This window comes from Styela clava, chromosome 12 (genome assembly GCF_964204865.1).
Source record: "Styela clava chromosome 12, kaStyClav1.hap1.2, whole genome shotgun sequence".
In the NCBI taxonomy this organism is placed as follows: Eukaryota; Metazoa; Chordata; class Ascidiacea; order Stolidobranchia; family Styelidae; genus Styela; species Styela clava.
In genome coordinates this window covers 5,097,640-5,119,863 of record NC_135261.1, presented here as the reverse complement: position 1 = coordinate 5,119,863, position 22,224 = coordinate 5,097,640, and the positions used below count along the sequence as shown (strand labels likewise).

At 37.1% G+C, this 22,224-nt stretch overlaps 1 protein-coding gene across 1 annotated transcript; it reads left to right on the top strand.

Moving 5' to 3' along the window:
* The first annotated feature begins 306 nt into the window (after nt 1-306).
* On the top strand, nt 307-16,308 carry LOC144430684 (sushi, von Willebrand factor type A, EGF and pentraxin domain-containing protein 1-like). The gene is made up of 16 exons (XM_078118710.1): nt 307-486; nt 3,047-3,105; nt 3,263-3,302; nt 3,621-3,725; nt 5,598-5,783; nt 6,525-6,617; nt 7,600-7,738; nt 7,883-7,967; nt 8,642-8,723; nt 8,879-9,052; nt 9,533-9,706; nt 10,105-10,278; nt 10,672-10,847; nt 11,587-11,757; nt 14,912-15,120; nt 15,342-16,308. The coding sequence occupies exons 1-14, from the start codon at nt 417-419 to the stop codon at nt 11,599-11,601; spliced, it is 1,572 nt and encodes a 523-aa protein (XP_077974836.1). The 5' UTR covers nt 307-416; the 3' UTR covers nt 11,602-11,757; nt 14,912-15,120; nt 15,342-16,308.
* Nucleotides 16,309-22,224: the final 5,916 nt, after the last annotated feature.

Sequence of the window (22,224 nt, the reverse complement as noted above, 5' to 3'; positions counted from 1 at the left end):
ATCAAATTTTTAAATCATTCTTAATACTGAATTCTTAATTTTGAGTTAATATACTTATATCCACCCAGACTGGACCAGCGAAATCTGTTTCGCCAAGGGCCCCGTAATATTAAAAGATGGCAAGACATGCTTGGCCTGTATTTACTAAAGTAGAATTCATGGGGGCGGTCAATACGCATATCGCGCAAAATGTACCAGAATTCCACCAAAGAGCAGCCCACACTCTCTTTTTTTGTGACGCAACACGTCTTCTGAAATTTAAAATAGAGAAAACAATTTATCTTTCCGCTCTAGAGTAGTGAGTGAGCTTGCATATGATATATTCCGATGCGAATAGACTAAAGCTTCACTCTAACCTTTGCTGTTCGGAAATCTAATCTCATCGAAGCAAAGTTGACAAAATTGTTGCATTCGAAATGGAGATTCCGATTCGACACAGTTTCATTAATCTGATACTGTTGATGGAGGCTTGTTTATTGATTAAAGGTCAGTAAAACCGCGCATGCTTTGTTGGCTTTGCTTGCTTGCCTGGGACTTTTGGGGCGCAAATCCACCCTTTATGTAATTCAATCTGGCCTGCCTGATGCTGCCACAACCAAACTAAAACAAAATTTTAATACTTTAGCAAAAAATTGCTTAGGAATTTATTCAGATTGCAATTAAATTTAGATTTTTCACGAGGCCTATTGTTTTCCAATTCTGCTTTTGTAACGCATATACATGGCTAGGTGGGTAAAATTTGAACTGCTCTAAATGAAGATGCAGATGGAATAATTGTGCATGAATATTATTCTGGAATAATTTGTGTTAAAATTCACAAAGTGTTAGTGTTGGCTGTTTTTTCGGCGCTTCAGAATTATGTGTACCAATAGGGAGATAACTAAATTTGTTCGCCTATTTTACATCAAGTTGTGTAAAGGGACCGAGACCTATAGGCAGGGGGTATATTCACTTGGCTAACACAGAAAGTCCCCGAATTCGTAATAAAACTAAAAAAAAAAATCGGAATAAAATTATGGCCTAACTCCAACCTGGTACACATACTTCGGAAGTACCGTTTTTTTATCAGCTTATAATAATTGCTGATTTTGCAAAAGCAAAAAATAAAATAAATACTAAAAACTCCCCATCGATTTTCAAATATGAGAATTAGTGGTTTGCACAGATGATTTGTTATTAAAAAGTATATAAAGAATCCAAAAATCAAGTCATTAATATTCAAACGGTATGAACGCTGAACTCTTCTACAGAACCCAGAAATCTACTAATATCCGTTCTTAGTGTAACAGTGTATTAGTGATATCATTTTATAATATCCAATATTTTCCGAACCACACCGAAAAAAGTGTGCAAAAAGACGATGTTATAAAACACTTTATTGTCAAATTCAACAATTTTTTACATCTTATAGATGTATTCGTAAATCGGCGCTTTAGCTAATATAGGTGACACGCCGTAACTTTGAATTGAAACAGGTTAATTAACTGACAAATTTAAACTCTGTTTTCTCGCGTCACGGCTGGCATATTTGTATTAGAAAGAATATTTATTTATTACGGCGTATGGGAAGCCGGTATTGCGGTGTAATAATATGGCAAACCTCGGTCTCTCGATGAAGGTTAAACTAACATTTATATATCAAACAATAATTTTTTAACTGTTAGCTTTTTCCCTCGAATACCTCGTTTATTTTGGCACGTATTAGATGCGTTGCTGTACCGTAAACAGGACTGGATTTACCAGACAAAGTAGGCTGAAGTCTTGGGACCTCAAACCCTAAGGGCCTCGGTTTTCGATTTCTAACTATTGGACATTTTTAAGTCGTTTTTAAATTATAAAGATCGATCTAGGATAAGACCGGTTCAGAATTTTTTAAAACTGATAATCAAATGAGTTCTCGTCCCAGATATTCACAGTTTTGAAAATGAAAAACAGTAAAATATTAAATTTGTATAAATTCCAAACACCGTACTCTGGTGTGATGGCATTTTATTACCGCAGCAATTTCGTAATGTACTATCTAATCTACTTGGGCGATTAGCGATCATATGTTGCCAGTAGCTAAAATTACACGCAATTTATTCATGACGTCACAATGTATTCTTTATGACGTTATGTACAAGAGGAGCCTCGAAAACGGCGCAGCCTAGAGACTCTTATTGTCTAAATTCCGCCCTGACTACTAAATGTACTAAATGGCCCCACCTTCATTGTAAAACGATTTTGGTTTTGGAATCTCCGATGAGAGGATTTCCTCATTGCCAACGTTTTGGATTTTAAACTAAAATTAAGATATTATCATATAAACTCAAATGCTCAGAAGTGACAAATTGCTCATAGATTAGCGGCGTGGTGGCCCATTGGTAAAAGTTGAACTCGAATATTTTGGCATTGCGGGGTAAAATTTCGGGTTCCATTTTATACCCACCACCTCACGCAGAGTGTTGTAAACTGAATAAGCAATGCTGAATCAACAAGATTGCTGCCCATCCAAAATATAGCAGCTGATTACGTATCAGTGTCTGCTCGCCTTTTTTCACTTCGGCGCCCTTGGTGTATATGACGGTATTTTAAGCTTAAGTTTAAAAACCAAAATGTTTTAAATGAGGTGATCCTCTCATCGACTGCTCGCACAGAGCGTTGTTCAGGTAGGGAGACGTGTAAATAAAAGCAGCAAACTATGGTGGAATTCAACTTTTCCGAGTTTATTCTTCGCCAAAAATATTGGAACGATTCTCAGAAACCAGATATTGAATCGCTGGTATGAATCACATCTTTGCCTATGCCCGCAAGATCGCTAAACATTGTTAGGCTCCCCAATGGCGGGCGTAAAAATTCAAATTTGATTCGACCAATCCTCATCGATGAAAATGGTGCGTCCGCATGCCGCGTGTTATGCGAATTCGCGCCATAAGGAAATAGGTACTAAATTAGTCTCGTTAAGAAAAAAGTTCAGTAAAATAACTTTCATTTATCTGTTATAAACCTATTTTAAATTAAAAATGAACAATTCGCTCGATTTCTAATTTTAATTTTTTTCTAACAGGAGAGGAATGCTGGACGCCTATGGTTTGCGACGATCAACCTACTTGGAAAAAATTTACGGTGAGAGCTTTAGTAATAGTTTCATATTAGTGGTATTTCACTTTAATCCATGAAAACACTTTTTCATGGGGAACACTTGCTAAGCTAAGGCCTCACTGCACGGATGTGCAGCCTTCACGTCCAAATAATTAAACATTTTTCTCTTGTTCTATTTCAGAATGGACAGTGCACAAAAGAAGAAGACAAAGCTTTGGAAGGTTCGTGTAAATTTCAATCATTTTATATTTTCATTGTGCCTTTTTTAACAATCAAATCATGACGTATAGTTTAGCAATACCCATCTCATATTTGGTATTTTTAACCAAGAGAAGGGGTTCATATCTTCAAAAAATTTTCGGCGCTTTGGAAGTATGTGTATCAATATGACGCACAATCTGAACTCTAATCTGGTACACATACTATGTTCAGGTTGTGGGCCATCTTGGTACACATACTTCGGGAGCACCAAATATTCACTGAATTCGGATTGTGAAACTGAGGCCCAATTCAAATCTGTTTTTGTTTATGTTTTGCAGCTTTAACGGCCAGATTAGACGGGATGAAAAGTGAGCTCAATCAATTAAAAAAGGTGATGGAAGAATCAGAAACGAACTCTGTCAAAGAAACGACCACTCCACAGGGTATAAAAATCTATGTTATTTGGTATCGAAGGCACTAGAATATATATTAAAAAAGTCCTTTTCGGTTATAATACTCGGAAAGTATTTCTCCCCTAAACGCTTTTTAGTACGCGTCAAAAATCTTAATTAAGAGTTCTCCCGCACCTGAGTTCCAGAACAGGAAAATTTGCGACACCTCCAATAAAAGTGGATCCTTATGTAGCTTATTATTAATTGTCATGTCTAGCGCTTTGTTTGGAGTGAGATTTGATATCAACGTGTTTGCCCACGATTATTCGTGAAAAAATGAATTTCCTTGTCCCTGCAAGGCGCCTTATATAGGACAGAACAAAATTGCCTCAAGATTGCGTCTATAGTCTGAGCCTCGCTTTATGTCCTTAGGTGCTGTTGTTTCGTCGTGCGACTCGAGAAATCCAGGTCTGGTGTAGTTTAGTACTACAAGTACTTCTAGTAGGCGTAGCATAACCATTTTGGCATGGGTTATTCCTGACCCTCATCTGACTACGGCATTCCAAAAAAAAATCTCGTGAAAACGTCCGTATATCTTGGCGGGCTTTTTTGGATGACGTAGTCAGATGAGGTTGGGAATAACATATGCAAAAATGATTGGGCCACACCCATCACATCTGATATTAAACTATACGAGAACTAGAAATTGACGTTACTCACGATGTTTTTATTTGTTCATTTTTGGTTGGTGAGTTGTTTTTTGGCAAATAAAGGATGGGATTACATATTTATCCCGGGCAAGACAAAAGCCGTTGACAGCTTAATTATATATCGAACCACGTCCTATTGTCCGGTTATCCGTTCATGTCGGTATGAGATTATTTGTCCGGTTATTTGTTTTCGGAAGCATGGACTTAATGGTGAAGGAACCCAAAATCTACCAGCGTTTACGTGAACCACCCTGTGGCGGCGAGGAGTCCAGCAATCCTCTCGCTTCTAGTAGGCCATTTTTACATAACTATTTCAATCGCATTGACGTAATACCACGAGCATTTAAAATATATAAACGGTGGTCCTAAACGTGCACACGATAATCCGAAATGGAGCAAGCTACGTCCTATTAAAAGTCATACTCTCTATCGTTTTCTCGTCGTTCGATCTTCTTGTAAACCTCAATTGTTCAATTTAAACTTCTGTTCATTTGAGCTCGACGAAATGATCAAATGATCACATTGTATACGACGCAGCTTGCTCGATTTCGATTGATCGTCTGCGCGTTTGGGACGACCGTCCGTACATTTTGGTGTGCTTTATTACGTCTCTGTGGCGATGTAGTGACGTAATATTTGATTGCTGTAATTAGATGAGGGTCAGAAATAACGTATGTAAAAATTTAGTTCAGATTTTCGATGTACAGAATTGATTAGCCTGTGAGGCCCAAAACAGGAAAGATTAGGGGCGGATCATATAATGATAATTTGCCTTGGGTGTACTCTAGACTAGAGGAGAGAGGGTGGGGGGAAAACTTTTTTTTTCAAGGGCCTCGTTTAGAAAATCGCATGTGACATTACAATTACTATTATCATTTACAATGAATTAATAATGGTGTCGAATTTAATGGTGGTTGAACCGGAAATAATATTTTAATTTTTAATACGATCCATATTTTAGAATGGGTTTTTAAAATATATTTGAAAATAAATAGTATTTCTGTATGTAGTTGTAAGAAATTTTTACAACTTCCTCCAATTGCTTATTGACGGCCTTATTTCGTCACCCCCAATTTGACACGCAACGACTGCATTTCGTCAGCCCTATTTTTACACCCCCAATATGACTTTTGTGCTACCACCCCTGTAGAGGAATTTGGCCAACTTTGTTGAAAAGTCTAGTCTGCACCCTTATAACTCTTTCAATGTTCAGTTACAGTACTTACCTGCCCATCACCTAAAGCTCCAGACAACGGGACTGTAGACTCTACGACCGCACCTGACTTAGAGTTTGGTCAGATAATCGAATATTCATGCAATGCTGGATACGTTCTTCAAGGATCAAACATCGGAAAATGCGAAGACAATGGAACCTGGGGGGAAGTGCCAACTTGTCTAGGTAAGTGTTGACATTGCGCTGCGTATTCGGTGATACTTTTCCAAACTCCAAGGTGTTCGGTGGTTGGTGCCTCGTGCTAAGTTTGAGGTGTATCCTTGTAATCGCACTTCCAATCACCTTGTGTGGTTTTCCGTTTGAAATCCAATACGGGATAATTACGTGCAAAAAGATTGCTGAACTCCTCGCTATCATAGAGTGAGGGGATCACATAACTTCTGGTCGTATACGTCTTCCTCGCCATCAGGTCCATGTATTTGAAACGAATAACTAGTTAAACTATTAAACTATTTTTAAATCCAACATGCACTGGTAAGAACACAGGTGCCGTTCGCAGTATGATTAAACCGTCTCATTGTATTTCCTCTCCCATGAGATGGATAGGCCCTACCAAAAATTCTATTTAAGAGCTAACTCCTAATCAAAATCTGGCTCTTATTCAAACGAAATTTACAGTTCATAGTTCAATTCATGCAAGCATGGCTAAATAGACTGTTGTGAATTCTTAGCAAACTTTCTTTTTCAGTTTTTATTGATAATTTTGACTTCACCATTGAAAGTCTGACATTCCGGCATCTGATTATCTCTGGACTTAAACCTGAGTCGGAGTTAAAATTGTTTCAACCCGATGATGTCGATTGTGAATTCCATCCGATTTTACAGCATGGTTCATAATAAAATCATATTCAGTTTAGGCCATAATAGAAGGATCTGACTCTAAAAAAATTCTTTTGTGTTTTTCAGTCGATCTTACTTGTGATTTTGAGTCTTTAACCAACCCTACATGTGGTTACACAAGAATTAGTGGAACATTTGAGAGAGATAAGGACATTACAGTTATTGTCCATAATTTTGCTTGGAGATGAGTCTCATTTACTTCTGAGCTAGTGCCGTAACTTTGCTCGGAGATGAGTATCCTTTACTTCTGAGTGAGTTCTCATAATTTTGCTCGGAGATAAGTCTCCTTTACTTCTGAGTGAGTGCCCGTAACTTTGCTCGGAGATGAGTATCCTTCACTTTTGAGTGAGTTCTCATAATTTTGGTCGGAGATGAGCCTCCTTTACTTCTGAGTGAGAGCCCATAATTTCGCTCGGAGATGAGTCTCCTTTACTTCTGAGTGAGTGCCCGTAACTTTGCTCAGAGATGAGTCTCCTTTACTTCTGAGTGAGTGCCCATAATTTTGCTTGGAGATGAGTCTCCTTTACTTCTGAGTGAGTGCCCGTAACTCTGCTAGGAGATGAGTTTCCTTTACTTTTGAATGAGTATAACTTCTCGTAACTTTACTCAGAGTTGAGTTTTCATTGTTTTCGAGTGAGTGCTCGTAACTTTACTCAAAGATGAGTTTCTATTATTTTCGAGTGAATGCCGGTAACTGCGCATGAGTCTCTTTTAGTGAGTGCTTGTAACTTAGAATAATTTACCATTCTAGAATACTCAAATTGAATCCGAATCCTTTTCTATTTTTATTCGCAGTAAAAATAAAAAAATTTTCCGCCACATTGATGGATTTAAATTTTTGAAAGGCAAATTTGCAAAGGTTGTAGTTTCCTTGTCAATAAATGAAACTTCCCTAAAAAGCATCAGTGCAAAGTGGCTTTTGAATTTTATCCTATACCAGGGGTGGGCAACCTTTTTCGGCTCGCGTGCCAAAATCGGCTAAATTTAACGACAAAATTCTTCCGCGTGGCTACCAAAATTAAAAAAAATGCTTTGCTACTTTCAAAGCAAAAATTGAAAGTACTCATGTCGAAAAATACTCAAGCTTTATCCCGATTCTCACACCAAATACCATCTCATTTCTTAGTCTAATTCATCCTAGGTTATGTTCTTGCTGGTAATGGTACAATCAGATCATTACCTAAGGCTTTGGCTGGCAATGAGGAACTATGCATGAGTGTCAACATAAAAATGACATCTGATGGGGAACTGGTGGCAAAGGCTCACAATGGAACTGTAACGTAAGTAGCTAATAATGCATTTATTTTTTTACCCGACTATTTTCCGCTTTAATGATTGTCCCGCCAATCATTAAAACGGAAAATAGTCGGGTAAAAAAATAAATGCATTATTAGCTACTTACGTTATATGTTTTGTAATTTTAGGAGAGCAATCTGGCCGTTTTCTGCCTCGATTACATGGAAAACCGAGAAATTCATTTTAATGAAAGTGAACTCTACAGATACCGAGGTTTGCAACACATTTGTTAGCGAAAATCTATTTGCTTGGAATTGTTTTTGATATAAATCCAATCTTACATTACGCAAAAGTTTTCTAAGATTTTGGTCGAGTGTACTCTAGCTTCATCAGCGTACAGGGGAATTGTAATCATTTCTTTGCATAATTGGAGTTTTTCTAGAATCCATTCACAAACAGGGAACACATATTACCAGCTTTCCTCTCCGCATGTATAAACCTCAAATGTACATCTTTTGACTTTGTGAGAATCCACTTGCAATTATGATTCATTCAAGGACTGACTCGAAATTGACGAATATTCTGACTCTAAAAACTTACTCTGAGTCAAACCAAAAAAAGCAAAATTTTGTCATAAAAACTACAGCGCATGCAATTCTGTTCAGAATGCCTAGTAAACTTAATGCTTTTCGCGATCTGTCTGAAATTTGTTCTCGATTATCACATTTAGAAATCTGAAATCTTGGTTGCTGATTTCGTAGTTAAAATGTTCGTTTCCGACTTATCAATTAAAACATTCTAGCTTCAACTCTAGACTAGCAGCTCTTCACACTCACAGGTGATCCTCAAAGCAGAATTCTATTTTTTATTTTTTTTGGAATAATCTAAAACAATGAATACCTCGCAGCCCTGCTAAATCTTCAATCTTTTTTATTTATTTCATTCAGGTCCAACTTGAGCTTGAGGCATCCGGTAACGTAGAGTTAGACAACATAACAACTTTGAACTCTTCCGAATGTTATGGTCTAGGTAAGTAGGTAAGATTCCCATATTTAAAAAAAAATTTATCAATGGCTGTTTGCACAAAGCCTTGTTTGGAGTGACAAAAAATTTTACAAATTTAAACAAATCACAAACAAATACTCTGCGAGTTAAGTTAAACTTTTTCATCATTCCTTATTTAGCTACACCTTGTGCGAAGCGAAATCTTGAGAACGGAACAATTTCTCCTGAGCAGGACTTGTACAGTCAGGATCAGGAGGTCAGTTACTCTTGCAACAATGATTCAACTTTGGAAGGGGGGCAGACGGGAACATGCAAAGCTGACGGTTCATGGTCCACAACACCAGTGTGCACTCGTGAGTTTTTTCTATATCGATTAGGACTATTCAACCATTCCCTATTCCTAATCTTTTGTCTATATGGCAGCCCAGTATACCTTTATTGAGGAGGTCATTCAAATTGAGATTGAGACCATATATCCATTCCTATTCTTAACGTTCTATCTGTATGGCATCACAATTGCCCTGTATGCAGAAGGCCTTTCAAATAGCGATTGAGGTCATATAACCATCCCTATTCCTAACCTGCTATCTGTATGGCAGCCCAATAGCAATGTAAGGAGGAGGCCATTCAAATAGCTATTGAGGTCATATATCCATGAATGTGAGATGCCAACACACCTGTGTTTAACGCTTTAACCGCGAGGCCATCGTGACGACAAAATTGTGCATGTTCCCTCTGAAAAAAGCTTTGATAGCGTACAGGAGCTGTTAGGCTTAGTGTTTCAAATTCTCCTCAAGTTAAGTTTGACTTTTTTATCATTTGTTTTCTTGTAGCTATACAATGTGTGAAGCAAACTCTTGAGAAGGGAACAATTTCTCCTGAGCAGGAATTGTACAGTCAGGAGCAGGAGGTCAGTTACTCTTGCAGCAGTGGTTACATTTTGGAAGGGGGGCAGACGGGAACATGCAAAGCTGACGGTTCATGGTCCACAACACCAGTGTGCACTCGTGAGTTTTTTCTTTACCGATTACGACCATTCAACCATGCCATATGGACATCAGGTTGGAAATGCAACCTGATGTCCATATGGCATACCAATGGGCCCATATATCCATTCCCATTTCTAACCTGATGTCTATATCAATAGGCGGATCAATAGCCCTGTATGGAGGAGCCATTCAAATAGCGATTGAGATCATATATCCATCAGACCATCATATATCCATTATGCGAGATACAAACACAGCTGTGTTCAACGATTTTACGGCAAAGCCATCGTTACCAAAAAATTGTGCATGTTTTCTTTTGAACAAGGCTGTGAGAGCGAACAACAGCTGTTAGGCTTAGTTTACCGAATACATCTCAAGTTGAGTTAAACTTTTTTTTATCATTTGTTTTCTTGTAGCTATACATTGTGTGAAGCGAAATCTTGATAAGGGAACAATTTCTCCTGAGCAGGAATTGTACAATCGAGATCAGGAGGTCAGTTACTCTTGCAACAACGGTTACACTTTGGAAGGGGAACAGACGGGAAGATGCAAAGCTGACGGTTCATGGTCCACAACATCAGTGTGCACTCGTGAGTTTTTTTCTATAGCAATCAAGCCAATTCAACCATTCCCCATTTCTATCCTGATGCCCATATAGTAGCTCAATAGCAATGTATAGGGGAGGCCATTCAAATAGCGATTGGGACCATATATCCATCTCTATTCCAACCTGCTGTCTGTATGGCAGCCCAATAGCCCTTTAAAGAAGAGGCCATTCATATGGTGATTGGGGTCATTATATACAACAGGTGAGATACAAACGCAGCTGTGTATAATGCTTTTAACGCAAGAACATCGTGACCACCAAATTTTGCATGTTTCTTCATAACAAGGCTTTTAGAGCGCATAGGAGTTGTTAAGCTTAGTGTACCAACTACTCCTCAAGTTAAGTTGAACTTTTTTTATCATTTGTTTTTTTGGAGCTATACAATGTGTGAAGCGGAATCTTGAGAGGGGGACAATTTCTCCTGAGCAGGAATTGTACAGTCAGGATGAGGAGGTCAGTTATACTCTTGCCACAATGGTTACTCTTTGGACGGGGACCAGACGGGAAGATGCAAAGCTGACGGTTCATGGTCCACAACACCAGCGTGCACTCGTGAGCGTTTTTTATAGCAATCAAGACCATTCAACCATCCCCATTTCTAACCTGATGTCCATATGGCAGCCCAAATATCCCTGTGTGGAGGAGGCCATTTAAATGACGATTGGGACCATATATATCCATTCCTATTCTTAATCTTCAATCTGTATGGCAGCGCAATAGCCCTGTATGGAGGAGGCCATTTAAATAGCGACTGGCACTATATATATCCATCCCTATTCTTAACTTTTTATCTGTATGGCAGCGCCTGTACGGCGGAGGCCATTTTAATGACGATTGTGACCATATATCCATCCCTATTCTTAACCTTCTATCTGTATGGCAGCGCAATAGCCCTGTATGGAGGAGGCCATTTAAATAGCGACTGGCACCATATATATCCATCCCTATTCTTAACCTTTTATCTGTATGGCAGCGCCTATACGGCGGAGGCCATTTTAATGAAGATTGTGACCATATATCCATCCCTATTCTTAACCTTCTATCTGTATGGCAGCGCAATAGCCCTGTATGGAGGAGGCCATTTAAATGACGTTTGGGACCATATATCCATAAAAGTGAGATGCCAACACAGCTGTGTTTAACGCTTTAACCGCAAGGCGATCGCGGCCACCAAATTATGCATGTTTTCCTCTGAACACGGCTTTGAGATTGCACAGCAGCCGTTAGGCTTAGTGTACCAAATACTCCTCAAGTTAAAATAAACTTTTTTTTATCATCTGTTTTCTTGTAGCTATACAATGTGTGAAGCAAAATCTTGAGAAGGGAACAATTTCTCCTGAGCAGGAATTGTACAGTCAGGAGCAGGAGGTCAGTTACTCTTGCAGCAGTGGTTACACCTTGGAAGGGGGGCAGACGGGAACATGCAAATCTGATGGTTCATGGTCCACAACACCAGTGTGCAGTAAGTATTTTTTTCTAAAGCGCCGATTCAACCATCCCCATTTCTAATCTTATGTCCATATGGCAGTCCGATAGCTTTGTATAGAGAAAAGGATCATTTAAATGGCGATTGGGGTCATATATATATACATCAATTTTCCTAACACGCTGTATATATGGCAGCCCAATAGTTCTCCATGAAGGTGGCCATTAAAATAGCGATTGGGACCATATATACATCCCTATTCCTAACCTGCTGTCTATATAGAAGCCCAATAGCTCTATATAGAGGAGGCCATTAAAATGATAATTGGGGTCATATATCAATCGCTATTCCTTACCTGCTTTGTATATGGCAGACCAATAGCTCTCTATGACGGAAGCCATTTAAATGGGGATTGGGAATAGGGTTGCACGACCAAAATAAATTCCGTATTACGACGAAATCGCTTACAAAATGACTTCGTAATTGTTATAGTTTCACTCGAATTGAATTTAACCGATTTTTTCAGTCATAAAAGTATGGAATCACGACGATATGTGTTGCAAGCATCGCGGTACATTTTAAGGCACTTCCATAGTACGTAAACCAAGATGGCGGACACCGGAACGTAGTATGCGTACCAGGTTCGGGTTGAGCAATAATTTCAGGTACAAATACTACGGGAGTCACTTTGCTAGTTCTCGAACTCGTAATATAACTAAAATAAGGAAAATTGGAATAATATTATGGCCTAACCCGAACCTGGTACACATACTACGAATCAATAATTCCTGTATAACGGCTTCAAAAAATGGACTGCAGTTACGCCATTCGGTAATACAGCCTTTCAAACGCAATTTTTTCAGCAGATAATGTTTTCCTGTTGTGTAAATTATTCAATTCATGGACGATGCCAGCATTTAAAATGTCTTGACATATTCATTTAATTGTGTTCACCGGACTTTGCAATTTCGTCGACTTACTGTAAATATAATCACTACTGTGATTAAATGACTACGACAATCTGCTGACATAAACTACCCAATTATTAATAGATTAGATTTGGATTTTTGCGACCTAGGGATTTGTCTCAGGGTCTCCATTTAATCCACATACGTGAATATTTAAAATATCTTGCTTTATTAATTCAATTGTGTTCGATGTACCTGCTCTTTCGTTGACCGAAAATATAAAAGGATTTCTACTCCAAAATGCGCGGCCATAAAAATGTGTGGCAATGTGTCCGATTATATTATCTTGTTTAATTCGTATTTCCCGATAAACGCTTTAGCGTTTTTAACATAATGTGAGCATTGATCTGTCGCGAGCCTCCTAAAACGAAACCTATGGCATTTCCCTTCGTTTCATTTTCAATTTTTCACAATGCCGCTTTTCAATAAAAATATTTAGGTGGTGGATTTACTTGGGGGTGGGGGTCGCGACTTTTTTGATACAAGACGGCGCAATCGCGAGTTACGTTGAAGCAATTACCGGTAAATCGATATAGTAAGATTTTTTAAATGCTCGAAACCATCATGAATGAATATTATGAGCAACAATTGTCTCGGCAATTGGCTCTTAACGAGTGGCCCAATGAAATGACTGTTCCAGAAGCCCCTAATTGCAAGCTCGCGATTCTGACGATTTGAAGTGATGAATTACACATAAACCCAATTAGAAATTCGAAAAAAAAAAATAATACCGAGCAGAGTCGCACATTTCACATTAGTGAGTCGTAGAAATAGGATCAAAAATGAAACAGCATATGACCAAGACATAAGATTACATGCTATTTGCGGTACATTGCATAGTACAACAGAAATTCGGTGTTACATGGTAACGCAGAAAATTTTCTTTGAAATTTTTCATTTGGAATACAACGTTTGTTTGCGAGGTTTCGAAATGAATAGTCGGGCAGCACGAAATTCACTCGAGTAAACGCTTTGCGAGACTCTTTTCTACCACTAAGTGCGTTTACTCAATAATTACGACTTTAGGTAATTCAAAATTTGTCGACGTAAGCGAAAGTAAATTCCATAATTTCGTAAATCCGTAAATTACGTCCAAGCCTAGGATTGGAATCATATATCCATCCCAAACGCACTGTCTATGTGCCCTGTATAGAGGAGGCCATTTAAATGGCGATTAGGGTCATGTATCCATCTCTATTTAAAACCTGCTGTCCATTTGACATCCCACTAGCCCTGTATGGGAGAGCCCGTGATGATTGGGAACATATGTACTTCCCTATCGCGACCGTATTTATTCTTTCTGCTAGCGCGCAGATTCGATGCCGAACTCTTTCCAACTCACTCGCCATCACTCAGGGAATTCCTGTTGCCTCCGTTTCCAAAGCTTAAAAATTAAATGCTCTCCCGAACACGGGCCGTATGTGTCTCGCGAGCCATTACCGCTAGCCTGCTGGCATTGCACTCACTCAGAAATGAAGGGAACCTTCCGGATTCCGTGCTTTCACTCTGAACAACATTCTACACAAACAACTATTGCGACGTGAGGAGCTAGACGTTGAAACACATTTATACATTCTGAATGTGTCTTGTACAAGCAATCACTGACATGTAAGCAGATGCTGTTATTACCGGTAGTTTTCAACATTCTCTTAGAACAAGGCTCTACAGAAGCAAACAAACATAGGTGGATAGCTTACTGGCCTCAATTATCCTTTTACTCAGAACTAGGTCATGTACAAATGGCCGCAGATAGGAACGAGCTCTTGTTTTCAAAATGCCCGGGGGATTTTTAAACGTTGAATGAGAATAAGAAATTGAACATACAACCACTGATACTGTTGAATAACCGGGGCATCCACTGGCAGTCGTTTTTAGGCAGTAGCTTTTCCTGATCATAATTAAGTCCCACCGTTTTTCATTATCAAGTGCATGTCTAACTGTTATATTTCTACAGCTTTAAATAGCTCAGTGATTGCCCGTAATTTGCTCAGAGAAACGTTTACTTTATTTCTGAGTGAATTTGCGTGACCTTTCTTGAATCAAATAGGATGACATGTGGTCAAAACTACTAAAGGGCTCACAATCATAATATTGTAAAAAACTTAAATAAAACATCCTGAATACAATTATTAAGAGTTATTAATTAAAATGTAGAAATAAATATTCTTTTTAATAATTGTCTCGTATATATCTGACTCTTTCGACTATTATTTTTAATTCAGAATGTGACGTTGTCTATAATTCGAAATGTTTTCGAGCGATCATTTATGGGAGGAACAGCGTCTCATTAATCGTCGCTGAAACTCTTTGCGGAAACAAACTGGCTAACATTTATGACGTCACACACTACAACCGGGTTCGAGATTATTTACGATCTTTGCTTCCTGATGGATGGCCATGGATTGGTGCTCGTACGGGAATGACTTACAGGGTGGGTCGAGTCTGAATAATGCTGCTTATGTGGTCAAACATGATATCATTACCATGTCCTATTACATTTTATTTCGAGGTTAAATCCAATACAACTGTAGCATAGGAGTAAAGTTCAAATCGAATCCTACCGGATATGGCATATGGCAAAGATAACTGGTTCAACTATATTCTCATACTGCAATTCGTTATATTTCTTATAATATATTTTTATTTCAACAGAACGGTCAGCTGTATTCAACGACAGGCCAAGCTATATCTCTGCCTAATACTTGGTCTCCTAATGATCCGTATCCTGATGCATCGTACACAACTGTTGTTGTGTCTGTCAGGCGAGACAAAGAAGTCAAGGATCAAGGGATTCATAATGATGCTCCTTCCACTTTATATCATGCAGCCATCTGTGAAACTGAATTATAACTCTATCCATTAACTAAAAGATTTTTGCTAGAAATCTTTTAAAATTATAATTTGATTTACCCAAACTTTGGGTTCGAGTTTTCAATTTGTTGATGTGTTGATATAAATTTTACATATTTTTCAATTTTCATTAAATCAAAGTTTTATTGTGAACTGAAGGAAATATAAGGAATTCAACTTTATCAGAAAGTTATCAAAACTGAGATCAATTACAGCATTGTCTTCGCTTTACAATGAGCAAGTTTTATTACTCACACCTCTGTTTGCAATTTATTTTCCTTGTGTGTGAATTATAAAGATTGATGATTATTTTAAATTATATTTGCTATTTTATATGTTTGAATTGGTATGAGATATTTTCCTGGTTAATCAAAAATAAAAAAAATCTAAAAAATAAATTGAAATTTCAGTGTGACTTCAGTGTTGAAATATGAGGAAATGTTATAAATTTAACAAAATTAAAACAAATTACACCATCGTCTTCTCTTTAAAATATTCAAGTTTATCTTTCGTATGCCCCTCCCTCTCGGGCTCTCAAAACATGGCAAAACTTTCATTTTGTTCGCTTTTCAATTTTCTTGTGTGTGAATTAGTGTGATATACAGATGTGTGAATAAGTTTATACAGATATTTTATTTGTTAGATAGGTTTTTGAATCTTATCATTTTTTGGCAAAAGTCATTGTCAGTAGAAATTCAAATTAATTTTCACGAACTGAACTTAACAAATGAAATTCATGAAAAATAATTTGAAAAAAATTATTTGCTACTTTGTGTGAATAAAATTGTCTTGCAAAACGTTATCGAAGTATTTTGAAAACGATGGAGACTAAAGTTAATATTGAGAAAAGTAAGAAATTGACTTAATCGGAGAATCGGATCTTGAAACCAGTTCTATCCAAATTGTCGAAATGGGACAAAATTTACCAGTAGTAATCCCAGAACACTGGAAACCAGTTCTATCCAAAATTAAATTTAGATTTTAAAACCTCTGACCGCAACAACCCCCTACCCATTTCATGGGTATTTTTAAAAATAATTTTTTTGTTAACCATTAAGCCCTAAAGCTTCACTCATGGCTTTTCAAAAAAGGGTCTGCTAGAGTTCTATTCAGCAATATATCTTTAAAACACACTCCTGTAATAATTTTTTTTTTTTTTAAATTCGAAAATTTCTAATAAAAAAGCTTATCCTTGAGATATGCTGTGTACAGTAGAGGGTTGATAACTAATTCCTAATTAATATATTTTTATTGCAACGTTTTCCTAGAGTTTTTCCCAACAGAACAATACCAAAACGACTATTATAGCAGGAATGGTTACTCTGAAATTCACAATTGTATTTACAGAATTTTCATATTCAAGGCTTCAATTGACAATTTTAACTCGAACTCATGAAATATCACATTTTAACTCAAACTCACAAAAAATCTGATTTTAATTTGAACTCCCAGATAATCAAATTTTAATTCGAACTCCCAGAAATCAAATTTCAACTCGAACTCCGGGAAAATCAAATTTTAATTCAAACTCCCAGAAATCAAATGTTAACTAGATTTCGGGAAATCAAATTTTAACTCGAACTAACAGGAAATCAGATTTTAACTCGAACTAACAGGAAATCAGATTTTAACTCGAACTAACAGGAAATCAGATTTTAACTCGTACTAATAGAAAATCAAATTCTAACTCGAACTCCGGAAAAATCCAATTATAATTCGAACTCCCAGAAAATCAAAGTTTAACTCGGAACTACCAGAAAATCGAATTTTAATCCAAATTCCCCAGAATATCAGATTTTAACTCAAACTTATCCTTTTAGTAATGAAAGTAGTTATGTATTCTTCGAAGATTCGTGTAACCCAATTACGATTATATAATGTTACTGTCGTCAGCTACTTTTTCGTGCTATAATATATGTTTTGGCTCGAAAGCACAAATCGTTAGCAACGATTGTTTACTCATAAAGGGTTTTATTTTATTAAACGCTAGTTTGAGTGGTGGGAGAGTCAATCATCATTCATCATAATATCTCTAGACTGCAGCAAACGGGTAACATGCACCACAGCAGAGTTAGCATTAGATTTGGCGTTTCAAAAGTTATATATTAGATTTATGTAAAGCGTGTCGGGGTAATGTAGAATATATTGTGGCACGAATCAGAAAATTTACGTTGACTTTTACTTGCTTTTATCATGTAATCATCTTATGTTCTTATATTGTAATAGAACGGGGATGGTTAACCTTTTATAAATAGAGGAAACGAACTTTCTCGCGGACCGACAAAAAGCCGGACCTGCTTTTGGGAACCACTGACATATTATACGGGGATAAAACTAATTATTGAATTAGAAAATCGAAATTAAATATAACTTATTTTTTTATGTTATATATTTGTCATTACTACATTATTAGATTCAGAAATTAACAAAACTGCTTTTCTGGTAACCTAGGACGCCTTGGCTTTTTAAACTTTTTATTGAATTTTAACGTTGTCTGGCACTAGAGCTCGCTCGCCAGTGCGTTTCTGACACAGATTCAAAAACATTTAGAATTTTTTGTATTCAATTTGTGAATTTATGATTTTGGAAAAACTTGAGGTAATAAATTTGAGGATTTGATATTTTTTGAAAGTTTAAAAATATCTAAAATCTCATATTACAAAATGTTGATTGTCAACTAGGCGGTGTAGCGTTAATCGTCAAGATCAAGCGCGAGGATGCATCTTTGATTATCTGGTACTCTCGTATTATGTGAACCAAAAAGGCGGACATTGGAACGTATCATGTGTACCAGGTTAGGGTCAGGCCAGCGCCGGATTAACCATTAAACAATATAAGCACCAAGCAAAGAGGGGCACCACAGAAATTTTCGAGCAGAATTTGATATAGTTTATCGGTGTTTATTAAAATATTACGAGTTCACCAGACGACTCAAACTTCAAAATGTTCGCTTATTTTTCTTCTTCAAGTATCGTATTAACCTTCTTTATTAAAAATAAACACTGAAACTTATTTATTCGACATAAAATGGGCCTATATATAAGACGTTTTCTTTAATTGTTGTTGTTTTTTCGTTGGACCCATGTACTATTTACACTATGTGGCGGTTCCACGGTCGCATTTCAACGATCTAGTGGTCAGCGAAGTCGGGAGTTTTTTGATAAGGTAGACCAGGGTGGTCTAAACCCTGCCATGCTGATACATTCCGTGCGACCCACGGACCAATTTTAGCGTATATTTGTATCTAATAGCAGAACGTTTTTGCCTTTTTTTTTAGCTATTTCAACTGGGGTTGGGATCCCGAGATTTAAACCCCTTTTTCTAACGCTCCATGCCTTTATTTTGGCGTGGGCCACGTGACAGCAGTGACGGAATGCAGAGCCGACTTAACGCCGCGCAATCCAATTTTCGTTGGCTAGGTCCCCAAATATCAACTTAGACGGACTTGGTTGTTATTTGACGATGGCACTAAGCTTGCTCAAGCGGCAAGTTTTTAAATTACTCAAATATAACAATTCGTAATAAAATGAGTATCGCAAGAAATGTGACATAAGGAAAACACGGCGGAAACGTATTTTCTTGTCCATCACACAGTGTCTGGTTTGATTTCAGATAATATCTGTCACAAAAGAATATAATTTGATGCGACATTAAACGCGAGATGCGGAAAATACAACGATAATTCTCGGGAATTAATTTTGAAATAACTGAAGGCTTTATATATCTTCTTTAAAAGAACGCCACCCATGCAACATAACAATAGTCTGATTAGAACGGTAAACTCGTTTTTTATTACATTTAAAGAAAGTAAACTCGCAACATTTCGATCACTTTTGGGATTTCTCCGACTTGCGGCCCGCGAGACCTCCTCAAAAGTTTTTGCGGTCCTTCAACCTTGAACCACCCTGAGGTAGAGTACTAGGTACCCGTAATATTCCAATCTACAGTTGTGACTTGTATCCGTTGGTATTTCGATTCACGTGGAGACTGAAGGCATGAATCTTCATTGTCACACTCTCTCAGGATTGGAGCTCAACCGAAATATCGACCCGATATTGCGTGTTTGCCGATATATCATATCGACAATAAACGGCCGATATATATATCGGCTATATATAACAGTTGAAACACCTATAATGTTCGTGAAATTTGTTTTATTTACTGTTGGTTGTGATTATTTATGGATAATACACTTATGTGGTTTATTGTTTTTATAATTAAATTACACATAAAGGGGGCACTAAAGTCTTCAGTGCTTGGGGCATCAAAGTGGCCTAATCCGCCCCTGGGTCAGGCCATAATTTCGGATACAAATACTACGGGAGTCAGTTGGCTAGTCCCCGAACTCGTAATAGAACTAAAATGAGGAAAATTAGAATGAAATTATGGCCCAACCCTAACCTGGCATACAGACTATGTTCAGGCGTCGACCAGCTTTGTTCTTTGTTCACATACTACGCGAGCGCCGATTATCCTGCGTAGGTTCGAATGTCGTGGAGAATATTCAATGTGCGAGATTCCAAGCAGAAATCATTCGCAAAGTTTTCATTGTGACTATACATCGAGCTTTCAATAATGTGTGCTGATATATATAGTGCGACTATCATTGAGGTTCCGATAAAATTATATCTGAACAGACTACAAACAGTTTTTCTATTTTATGGAATCTTTTTTTGCGGAAGTTCAGATATCTAGGTGTGGTGAACTATAGTAGATTTCTCAATATTTTGAAGTCTGGCTAATGTAAAGACTTCATATTTTACAGCTGCTTCAGAGAACCCTTGTCGAATCTCAGAAACCGCCCACCCATCGAACCCCATGGGCCTATGTCTACGAAATCGAAATCGGTATTCCAATACTGTGAATTGTTCAATTCAGAGATGAGGAGCTCGGACAAAACATATATCCAACTCTAATTTAAAAAAAAAGTTGGTCTTGGCTGCAAATCTTAAAAAAAAAAAATTTTGCTAACGAAAATTTGGCGTATGAAAGCCTTCTTTAAAGACGGTTGTTCTTTTATAAAGAAACATACCAGGTTGACGCTATGGAAGCATACTTTGTTATCGCTATATCAACTTATTGAATCAACCTCGGGTCGTAGGTCACACGGCCCTTCTCTAAAGTTCACACACAGTAGGTATACTAGAGAGATATATTAAAGATGGCTCTTTCTTAACATACTAGGTCGACGCTTGGGTAACATTATATAATATAGATATAACATCTTCAATCATACAATACATTATATGTACATAAAATATGTAGACAAGGCAGTCTGTCACTGTTTATTTCTGGTTTTTATTTCATTAAATTTATAAATATATTGGCCATTAGTCCAATTTAAATCAACATCAAAATCCAATGTTTACATGAGATATATTGGAGATGGTTGTGTCTCATTAACGAAATATACTTGCCGCTCGAGAAGCATAATATGTTATCGCTATATCAACATATTGAATCAAACCCGGGTCGCAGGTTACACACCCCTGCTCTAAATTCTTTACACAGTAGATATAGAGATCAGAGAAGTTTATTAAAGAATGTTCTTCCTTTATAAAGAAACATACTATGTCGACGTTGGGGGAGCATACTATGGTATCGCTCTATCAACTTATTAAATCAAACAAAATATCCTCTTTAGGGAACATCAAACATGATTCAAAGTAGGATAAGAAGAAGGAAGCCTGTCACTTTTCATTTGTGATTTATAATTTATTGAATTTATAGCTATATTGGCCATTAGTCCAGTTTGAATAAACATCAAAATCTGATATTTACATTAGATATAATATATTAAAGACGGTTGTCCTTAACAAAACATACTAGGTCGACTCTTGGGAAGTATAATATCGCTATATCAACTTATCAAATCAACGCCAACTATGTCGACTATGGCGCTAGCCTACTATGTTGTCGCTATGTCAACTAAATAAATCAAACAATACATCAGCTATAGGGACACATCAAATCAAATCATCAAAAAGGTTTATAATGTTGACCATTAGTTCTAAAAGGTTATCAACTGAAACAGCCAGAATTAATTTTCTAGTATTATATAAGTTGTGTAGATAACTTTTAGGACCAAAAATATTTACAGAAATATGCGTTGGTCAATCCTCAAAATTGTAAGGCCTTTTTTATGTAGTTATGAGTAGTAGTTGAGTCAAATAGTAAAAGAATAGATTAAAGATATCAGATGATTGTGAGAACGGTCGAAATATCTAACCAAAATTGAATATTTTTTTTTACATGTAACATTTTGACGAAGAATTCAGCGCAGTGGTTCTCAAACTTTTTAGGCCGAGCCCTCTTTTAAAAATTTGTCAAGTCTCGTGCCCAAATAGCTAGCTTACAATAGTATAGAAATAGCAGATAGTTAGGCGAAAGTATGCTTTATTCACAAAAATACGTTGGAAACACGTGGATGTGGGGGAAAAAAATTGTCTTGCAAAACGTTATCGAAGTATTTTGAAAACGATGGAGACTAAAGTTAATATTGAGAAAAGTAAGAAATTGACTTAATCGGAGAATCGGATCTTGAAACCAGTTCTATCCAAATTGTCGAAATGGGACAAAATTTACCAGTAGTAATCCCAGAACACTGGAAACCAGTTCTATCCAAAATTAAATTTAGATTTTAAAACCTCTGACCGCAACAACCCCCTACCCATTTCATGGGTAT